The sequence below is a fragment of the Podarcis raffonei genome, chromosome 4 (assembly GCF_027172205.1).
Source record: "Podarcis raffonei isolate rPodRaf1 chromosome 4, rPodRaf1.pri, whole genome shotgun sequence".
NCBI lineage: Eukaryota > Metazoa > Chordata > Lepidosauria > Squamata > Lacertidae > Podarcis > Podarcis raffonei.
Genome location: NC_070605.1, coordinates 66,049,026 through 66,059,375, shown reverse-complemented (window position 1 = coordinate 66,059,375; position 10,350 = coordinate 66,049,026). Strand labels below are relative to the sequence as shown.

Genomic DNA, 10,350 nt, shown 5'->3' with positions numbered 1-10,350 from the left:
ACCCTGAGCCATTTTTTTTAGGTGTGAGGTGGCCCTCTAGAGGATACAAAGGCACATTGCACACTGTACAGTGAGAAGGGAGTTGGGTTGTGTTAATTACATCAGTAACCAAGGTGCAAGATGTCCATGAGGAAATCACACTATTTCCAAAGCAAAGGACACATTGACCTCTTACACACTTTAAGGAATGCTACTGGAGGCAGAGTTTATCCCATCTAAGTCCAAGAAGCAAGTTTTTGCTTATCAAGCACTATTTCCAAATGAAGTTCTTTTCTTTCTCCCATACATAGTTAATCACTTCTATAGGGAAAAAGTGAATCGTAGAGTTGAAAGGGATCCCAAGGGTCACCTAGTCCAACACCTTGCAATGCAGGAATCTCAACTAACACATATATGAGGGCTGGCCATCCAACCTCTGCCTAAAACCTTCTGCTTAAAAGGAAGGAGAGTTTACCACCACCTGAGAGAAACTGTTCCAATGTTGAACAGCTCTTACTGATGTTTGGTAGGAATCTTGTATTTTGTAACTTGAATCCTTTTGTTTGGGTCCTAGGCTCTGAAGCTGGAGAAAACAAGCTTGCTCCATCCTCCATGTGACAGTCCTTTAGATAGTTGAAGATGGGTAAACATACCCCATTCCCTCAACTGTTCCTCCTTAGGCTTGTTTTCCAGACCCTTGATCATCATGGCCACCCTCCTCTGCACACGTTCCAGCTTGCAAATATCTTTAAATTGTGGTGCCCATAACTGAACACAGTACTCCAGGTGGGGGTCTGATTAAGGCAGAATAGAACGGGGATATTCCTATTCTAAGCAATGACAAATCTAGACAGCATCTTAAAAAGCAGAGACATCACCTTGCCACTAAAGGCCCGTATAGTTAAAGCTATGGTTTTCCCAGCAGTGATGTATGGAAGTGAGAGCTGGACCATAAAGAAGGCTGATCGCCGAAGAATTGATGCTTTTGAATTATGGTACTGGAGGAGATTCTTGAAAGTCCCATGGACTGCAGGAAGATCAAACCTATCCATTCTGAAGGAAATCAGCCCTGAGTGCTCACTGGAAGGACAGATCCTGAAGCTGAGGCTCCAGTACTCCAATGCACCTCATGAGAAGAGAAGACTCCCTGGAAAAGACCGATGTTGGGAAAGATTGAGGGCACAAGGAGAAGGGGACAACAGAGGACGAGATGGTTGGACAGTGTTCTCGAAGCTACCAACATGAGTTTGACCAAACTGCAGGAGGCAGTGGAAGACAGGAGTGCCTGGCATGCTTTGGTCCATGGGGTCACGAAGAGTCGGACACAACAAAATGACTAAACAACAGAACGGGACTATGAGTTCCCTTGATTGGGACTCTTAATTCCATTGCTGCAGACTAGAACAGTATTAGCTTTTTCTTTTTTGCTGCTACATCACACTGTTGACTCATGTTAATCTTGTGGTCTACTAAGACCCCTAGATCCTTTACACATGTACTACTGGCAAGCCAGATGTCCCCTGTCATATATTTGTGCCACTGGTTCTTCCTGCCCAAGTGTAGAACCTTACATTTGCAGAAGTGTGGTGTAACCAAACTAGAAGCAGCAGCAAGCAAACTGGTACTTAGCTTACATCTCCCTGTATACATAAAAATATCATGCTGTCATCACATAGCCCCCAGTGGAGGATTTGGAGTGTTGCATCACAATCCTGGATTTGCATGAAGTCAGGATGAGGAAGGGGAGCAAAAGAGTAGACCAGTTATAACGGCCATGGCATGAGAGTGAGGAAGAACGGACTTTGACAGGTGAAAAGTGGTGGCTTAAAACAACAGGTGTTTGAGTAAAGAAAGCATTCATACAGTGGAATACTTGAGGGCTCCACATCTTTGGAAGGCAACTGAAAGCAGGAAAAATTGTGATTGTAAACAATGGCAGAGGCTTCAGTAGAGTGATCACTGAGGGGTGGACAGTGGTAGTTTAAAAAAAGATTTGAGTACAGCGAGAAGGGAGTTGGGAAAGGTTCTGCTGTGCGAATTTCTTGGTGTTTGCTTCTGTGTTATGCCCCTCTCTATTTATCCTTGCTTGTTTTCTATAAAAAGGCAACCCCTCAGAACCCTGCTTCCCCTGCTTTACTCAAATCTCTGTCATTGTTTAAAAGTGCCAGTACCAAGAGAGGACACCTCAGATACAGAGTTGGGGAACTGAAAAGGGGGTGTAATAGTTCCATGGGTTGGAAAGGAAGTCTTTGGTGTTACTATGGTGGGGGTGGGGTGAGATGGCGGTGAGCAGAGGGGCCGAGCCCTCCTAGTTATAAATGACAGATAGGGGTGAGAAGGTCCATATGCCTTCACCATCTCATCTTCTGATATCGTGCCAAGAACCAGAACCTAACATAAGAATGGATCTGTTGGAACAGACTAAATGTCCCTTTAGCCCAGTTTCTTATTTTCAGCAATGGCATATCACATGCTTCTGGGGACAGTTCCCCTCTCATTGGTATACTGTACATACATTTATATTGTCACATTTTTGCAGATTTTGTAAATTAAAAAAGGCCTTAAAGCTTGATCCCATTTAACTATTAACTAACTAAATAAATGCCTAATTGCTAAAGGCTTGGGGAATAAAATAGTTTGCATTTATACAGTTACAGCTGCCACAGCCATTCCTAGAAATCCAAAAAACCTTCAAAGAATTTTTAGTTAAAATCACAGCATGGATCATTTACAGCATGGGACTGCATAAATAACATATCAGCAATTAACTTCAGCACTATCACACTTTTACACTCTTATGACATCAAAATACACCTTAAGAGATGCTAAAGTAAAGAAATGTTTATAGTACAGATAGCTAGGGATTAATCATCACCATCTAAATTAAAGGCCTAATAAGCTCTCGCTTTCCCATCTGTTGGTAGGATACTTGCTTCAATTAATTATCAGACCTTTGCACATAAGAATTCAGATTTGTATTTTGTGGAGGACAAATGTGTTATATGTAGACCTGGATTCTTCACAGCTCACTTATTTTAAAATGGAAAGATTTTAAAAAGATTGTGTTATAGGGAAACTCAACAAAAGTAGGCCAAGTGTGATAAAAATGCACCGGTGACAGTTGTTATGAATAGACTCAGCTCTGTTATGATAGCAAGAAACCTATAATGTATTATAATTAGGGAAGAAACTTACAAGGCTTAGATCTGGCTAACTGCAACCTCCTTTTGTTACTGTGAGAAGACACTCTGGTATACAGATCTGGTAGAACAGGAAGTGTAAATGCATAATTTTGTTCTTCCATAGTAAACAGGTACAGCTTGTCCAACAACTGCAGAAAAACAATCATTTGTCCAGATCCTTTTTACCACTTTTTACATTGGGTACTTTATACATTTGCAAAAATTAAAGAGGCGGTGGGAAATATTTGTATTTTATTATTTCCCCAACTCCTAAAAAACTTTAAAAAATAATAATTAAGCAGCTCAGAGGCATCCTACTTCATTAACAAGTGTTACCAGACAAATCAGCTGAAATAAAAGATTATCTGTTACAGAAAACAGACAGGTGCTTTATTTGCTCCTGAATATACGTGAGCCTATGAAATATAGTACAGTAGCACTTCTGTGATATACACTCCAGAATTTTAACTGTCATATCCTAAAAACTTATGTCACCATCTGCATCCGTCTGATTAAAAAAAGAAAACAGGTGTGCCTTTTTTTGGCTTCTAGGGCCTATCTTTTCTGCTCACTATAATGAAATTAAAGTCTCATTACCCAGTAATGTTACCTTCTGTTCTGTGAAATTATGTTTGTTCTCACAGTGATTTCCTGTCTTTTACTTTTATTTCAGATGCAACAAGTTTCAGTTGTTTACTCATATTCTGATCTGTATCCATTGCCCCACAATACACTAGTCATGCATTGCAATGTAGTAACCACATGCAGCTCTTCTTATTCCCAACATCTTGTTTTTTCAAATGGCCTTGGTTTGAGTTTAAGCAAGAGGCTGTGAATGAAGAGTTGGAGCTTATGGGGATGCCTGCAGCTTTCAGTGCTGTTGTAAGACATGCCACAGTTCATAATTCTATGAAAGCATTATTAGACAGTTGTACTCAGTGTAGCACTTTGGGAACCTGGAGACACCATTCGCTATTACAAAAGTGGACCCAGAGATAAAGCTGCATGTATCATGCAGCTTCCGTGATCCAAGTTCCAAACTCACTCCATTGCAACAAGGTTTGAAATACCATTATTCATCTGGTGGAATTGATTCCATCTTCCCACTAAAGCCCCTCTACCTTCCACATATCTGATCTAAGGTTGGGGATGCTGCAGAATAGATTTGGAGGAAGGGTGCAAAAAAAAAAAAAAAAGGACTGTTGCACAAGCGAAAGACCATTTGCAAAATGTTGAGTGTCATCCACATGCACTCCATGATCCACATTTTCTACTGGTTTTTTAACAGCTCTGAGCTGGCTAAAGGTTTTCTGGCAAATTTCATTTTTGCGTAACAGAATGTAACCAAATTTATTAAACATAGTATCCTACTGATATTGTTGGACTGCCAACTCTTAACATCCCTTACTGCTGGACATGCTGGCTAGGGCTCATGGGAGAGGAGTCCCACAACCTGTGGAGGGCACCACATTGGCTATTCCTGTATTCAGTATTAAGAAAACTTCCAGGTGAGCAGAGCTATAGCAATTCAAAAGTAATTGCTTAGAGAAATCATAAGATACTCATGGCAATAGGCACTTTTTCATTTTTATTATATAAGCAAATAAACTTTAAACATATAAACTTCTGTGTATAACAACTCAATGTCTAGTAATAAAACCATGCTTAGAGTGAGGGGGAAATATTCAATAAATAAAGACTCCCTTCAGGTTGTTTTTTTTTTCTCTGACTTGCCGGCAAGAGGAAGTAAAAGGAGCAACCCTACAATGTTCAGTTGAATACTGTATTTGAAAAGCCATTATTAAAACTGTAAAAAAGTTCTGCAACATCCCACTAATGAAAAATAAAATTATCTTTATCAAGAAAAATTAAAGTATTAGTTTTGCTTTTCCCATTTCAGTTCTTGACAAATGCAATCGGATGCTCCCTTGCAACGATCATCATAATCAGAGATACTGTCTTCAGTACTCCAGCTCAGATTTCCAGGCCCTATTTAAGGAGAAATAGATGTTATTATACGGAAGTAGGTTTCTGTAACAAAGAGTTAATCCACATCTTAATTTATCCAGTGTTTCAAGAGAATGCTGCTTCTGAAGCTCCAAGTTCCATGGGACAGGAAAGGGGGAAGGGGAGCTCGCATTTGGACTGGGAGAACTCCGCCACTCCACCACACATCATGAGAGGAACATAGCATATGCCAACTGATCTAAACATTTGTCAGAAAACAACACTTATCACAGGAACTTGTTTTAACAGAGTCAGACCACTGGTCCCTCTCAGTACTGTCTACACTGACTGGCAGCTGCTCTCCAGGGTTTCAGGCAGGCAATATTACCAGCCTATACTTGGACCTGGGACCTTCTGTATGTAAGCCAGATGCTCTAGCTTCAAGCTATGGCCCTTGATGCAATCTCTCTGTGTTAAAATGCTCTGGGTTTTTTTCTCCCCCCCCCCCCCGGTAAAGAAAACTAGTACTCAATTGATTTTCTTTCTCTTTGCTCCTGAGCAAGGGAGGGAGAAAATGGCTACGGAAGCTGCTTCGAGAAAGGAGCTGCTCTGCTCTGGAGCATGCAAGACAGACTGCTTTCTACTTCTGGGAATGAAAAGGAGGTGGGGATGGAAACAGGGAAACAGCCTCTTTCATCTGGAATTGAGTTCTGTTCCATGAGGAAAGGTGTGCTCTGGTTAAGTGGACACACATTACCTCTGTCTCTCTAAGCATAGCTAAGAGACTATGAGAGATCAGACCATTTTCTGGCTAGGAAGCTATCTGCCTCAGGGAGGAGAGAGAATACAAGTAACCCTAGTTGCACTGTGTTTATGCACATGGGCAAATGAAGAGCTGAATGCAGATTCCCCCCCCCCCCCCGGTTTCATTCTGCATCTTGCCCTGCTGTTAAACAGGGGAGGAAACAGAAAAAGGATGTGTGCTCCACCAGTCCCACTGAATTCATCAGTTGGGCAGTGTGGGCTGCCTATTTTGCTTCCTTTTTCAGGGACAGATTCCCAGAGGATAGACGCCTGCACTGTTCTCATTAGTTAAAGCATGTAGCTTCGAGCCTGACAAGGAGGAAATGATAGATACCTTTCGCTGTTGTGCTGTGCAACTGTGTTAATGGTAGCTGACCCTCCTGACCCTATTGGAGAAAGTAATGTGGCAGGGAGTGCATTAGAAGCCGACTTCCTCTGCTCCTGGAGTGAAGAAGAGACCCTTAACATTATATCCAGTGGCAGATTGGGCATGGGATACTCAGGTTTAAATACTCATTCTGCAACAAAAATATAATTGCCTTCCTGGGTCAGGACAAGGTCTTTCTATTCCTGCATACTACTTTAAGCAGTGAGCAGCTAGCTGCCATGAAGCAAACTAGGAAGCCTGGGATCGTCATCTTTCAGGTTAACTTGCCTCACAGTGCAGTGAAACTAAAATGCCACTCTGACCTTCTTAGAGAAAGGACAGACTACAACTGTCACAAAATGAATGCATTCAGTAATCAGAAGGAGGTACAGTGTGAACACTTGCATACAAAACGTTTAAAGATAAAAGCAGCATATTCCGGGATCGAAGTAAAAATCCACTCACCTTATCTTTCCTCAAAAATCCTCCTCTAAATTTGTTAGTGGTAAATCCCCTTGTCCCAGCATAACGTAATCGTTGGTATTTAGCCTGTATGTATAAACCCTTCTGTACTAAGTTTGATTTAAAGTGGGGCCGACCATCACTAAAGTGGGGCTGTTAGAGAAGAAAAGGAATGGCCATATTAACAATTTTCAGAATTCTGACCCTTTAATCTGATAGTCAATAATTTTAAAGTGTACATATTACTGTATAATGTATTTTTTAAAAGATACTGATCATTTCCCCTTTAAGACTCAATACAGCACCACAAACCATCTTCACATGTTACAGTGGAAACAACTTTCAAAACATGCCATGTTTAGGAATTTTAAATGCAATTAATTCTCTATAAAATGCATCTCTAAGTCTCTTATAATTCAACACAATACAAACAGTAGAACAGATGCCCAGTGATACATCCATATACTGGATATGCCCATTTATCAAATGTCAATAAATCTGGATATTTTCTTTTGGATTCAGGCAAAAAACCGAGAATACACTGCTCCTTTATCAAAGCTGCTTCTGATGATTAAATGAAGCAAAAGGGGATCGACTGTGCCAATTTCTTCTCTCATCTCATACTTTCAAATCCATATTTTTCTTCGCTTTTTCAGGGGTGGGGGTAGAGGTGTGGGGGTGGAGAATAAGCTTAGCCTTACAAAAACAATCTATTTTCACAGCAAGTTTTGAAAACAGGCAATGTAGCCAAGAGATAATGTGCAGCACAACACCTGAGAACTAATCAACAATTTTATGCATCTTGTATAACAAATGAAGAGGATGTCAAATAGTGTAAAAGCAACATTTTGCAAATGAAACAATAACTCTATCTTAATTAACAGTGCCCAAATTGAATAAAAGAGAAACAAGTTGTTCTAGATCAAATTAATTACTTTCTTTCCTACTATTAGTAGAAACCAATTCATCCATGTACAGCTTGACGCTTTCAACAGGTAGGAAGAGATACATGGCATCTTTGTTTATAATGCAATTGTTTCTGCAACTGGCATAAACAATGGCTTTTCATAAGACAATGATGCTCTTTCTACTGCAGGGCAATCTTTCAAATGTAGTTAAACAGATACTGCAACCTGGAAAGGGGGTGTGGGAGAGAGAGAGAAATGAATTCTGCTACTCCATTAGAATTCAGCAAAATTAGAATTCATACCTTGAAGGGTCTTCGAAATGTTTCATGATGTTCAGTATTGTCTTCAAACCGATCATGTGCAATATCACCATGTGATTTTGAAGTATAATAATGATTCTGCATTAAAAGAAAATTACACTAAACATCTACACACTTAAACTCTTACAGAATTTTTATGAATTATACTGTAATTTGTCAATTATAACTGAAACAGGTATTGTAAAGTTGCACACACAAACCCTCTCTGTGGATTTAATGGTTTACGTTAAGTGACAATAATACCATTTTTTGTTTCTGAAGCAGCTTAAATGACTTGCTGATACTCTTTGATTTGTCATGGCAGTTTTTTTTCTATGTGTCTTAAATGACACATAATACTTGCGGCATTTGTAAAAAAGGACCAAGTGAGTGGCCAATGTTTATTAAATAGTGCTATGAATGCACCTTTGAGCAGATATTCTGAACAGATAATCTCCAAGGGGAATGTAGCATCTAGAATTATCCTTATTTTCCCTGCTAACTTCTGAAAAGCCTTCTTCAAGCCCACCTTACCCCCACTCCTAGCTGCAAATAGCTTTCCTTTTTTGAAACTCAAGCTCCAGCTACATTATCTTCTCCATGACTCTACCAAAGTGTGAAATAACTATGAAGAATAATTATTCCTAACAGTTTAACCTTCTATCAACAGCTGGGGTCAAATGCACTCCCCTAAAGATTCATAAAACATTTGTGTCAGTCTTCCACAACTCTCGATGTTCCTGGTATACCTAAACAATGAGGTGCAAACTGCCATGTGGTGTTTTAATTTAGTGAGCTTTTGCTCTTACAGCATTTTTTTGGGGGGGAGGGGTCAGTTCAACCTCTTTAAGGATGAATGTAGCTTTGCGCAGTGGCAGTATCGTAGTCAATGAGGTTAATCCGAGGCGCAGTTATTGCTAACTGACTCCCCCCCCCCAATTATTAAACAAGGATGAATGAGAAAACCAAAGAAACCAGCCAAATAAAGGTCCTAGGATTAAAAGTGACCCACCAAATGCTGTTCAAATGTATTAGCTGCTAGTCATGTCTACACATATTTAGTTCAAAACCTGTCTATTTTGTGTGAAAAAGCATTGTAGAGGGTAAACACACAGTATCTGTCCATTTTCAGAGTAGGTAGTGGCGCCCACCCTGTGGAACGCCCTCCCATCAGATGTCAAGGAAATAAACAACTATCTGACTTTTAGAAGACATCCGAAGGCTGCCCTGTTTAGGGAAGTTTTTAATGTTTGATGTTTTATTGTGCTTTTAATTCTGTTGGGAGCTGCCCAGAGTAGCTGGGGAAACCCAGCCAGATGGGTGGGGTAGAAATAATATATTTATATTTATATTTTTTATTATTATAGGTCAATTACCCACTTACCATGACACCACCACAAAAGCCAGCAGGGATCAATAATGTTCCACAGGTTCACAAAATCTGCATTTTAATCTGAATTTTAAAAACCATTTACCCCACTTCCTTGTGACTCAGAAGATGGATTGTACCAATCTAGTAATGGACTCAGATATTTTCCAAGGAAGCCATGAATAAAATAAAATAAAAACATTTTCTTTCCCCCAATCATAGCTATCATTCTGCACAAAACTTGCACATCTGGCTTTTGGGGTCACTGAGACCCCTGATGCATCTGCAAATATTTGCAAGCAACCAACACCCTAACTCCACCAAACATGTAGTGATTGAAATGTGTTCCTAAAGCAGTACATGATATGTTGTGAAATTTGCTGTTATTGTTACTGGCAATTCCCCACTCACAATTATTGTACTCTTATATTTGTGTAACTGTTATGTTATACATAAATTATTGGCAAAATACTTTAAATGTCACAAAAGCTGTGGATTTATGTAGGTTTTTGAACTTTACATGGTTGAGTACTGCTGACCCCAGTGACGTCTGTGTAGAATGTACTACTTAAACTGTTTCACAGGAAAAGCAAACTTTTAAATGCTGCTATGCTTCATAATTTCCATGCCTTTCTTGGCATACATTTAAGTCCACTACTGGATTGGTAAAGAAATTATTTTCATCGACCAAGGATTATCCAACTGATATCCTTTGGCTAGTCACACTGCATAGTAGCTAATGTTAACTACAATTAACATTTCAGTATTTCTGTCCATTATATAGACTCTGATATGGGATACGAGAAACAACAGAAGAGCCAAGGTTTGTGATAATATGCTATTGAGCTATTTTCTGTATTTTAAAGAAGGAGTTCTATGCTGTGTTTTACTGCTTTTATTAATGCTTTTCATTATTAGCTTGCTCTTTAATGTAGTGGGGGTTGGATTACATGGCAATGACTTACCATGAGCAAGGACCGCACTAGTACACAGTGCTGAATCTATTCCATTTCGCTCCACCTTGCCTGGATCG

General features: G+C 39.7%; 1 protein-coding gene and 1 pseudogene across 4 annotated transcripts in view; one reads left to right on the top strand and one right to left on the bottom strand.

Annotated features, from left to right (window-relative positions):
- Positions 1-4,736: 4,736 nt before the first annotated feature.
- The window catches only part of BCLAF3 (BCLAF1 and THRAP3 family member 3), a 31,287-nt gene continuing 25,673 nt past the window's right edge, over positions 4,737-10,350 (bottom strand). For all 4 annotated transcript variants that reach the window (XM_053387107.1, XM_053387104.1, XM_053387106.1 and 1 more), the window contains 3 exons: positions 7,952-8,047; positions 6,745-6,894; positions 4,737-5,150 (listed from right to left, as the gene is read on the bottom strand). In XM_053387107.1, the coding sequence (XP_053243082.1) occupies positions 5,136-5,150; positions 6,745-6,894; positions 7,952-8,047 (261 nt within the window). In that variant the 3' untranslated portion in view covers positions 4,737-5,135. The remainder of the gene's footprint in view (positions 5,151-6,744; positions 6,895-7,951; positions 8,048-10,350) is intronic.
- Positions 8,809-8,873, top strand: LOC128413264 (uncharacterized; annotated as a pseudogene).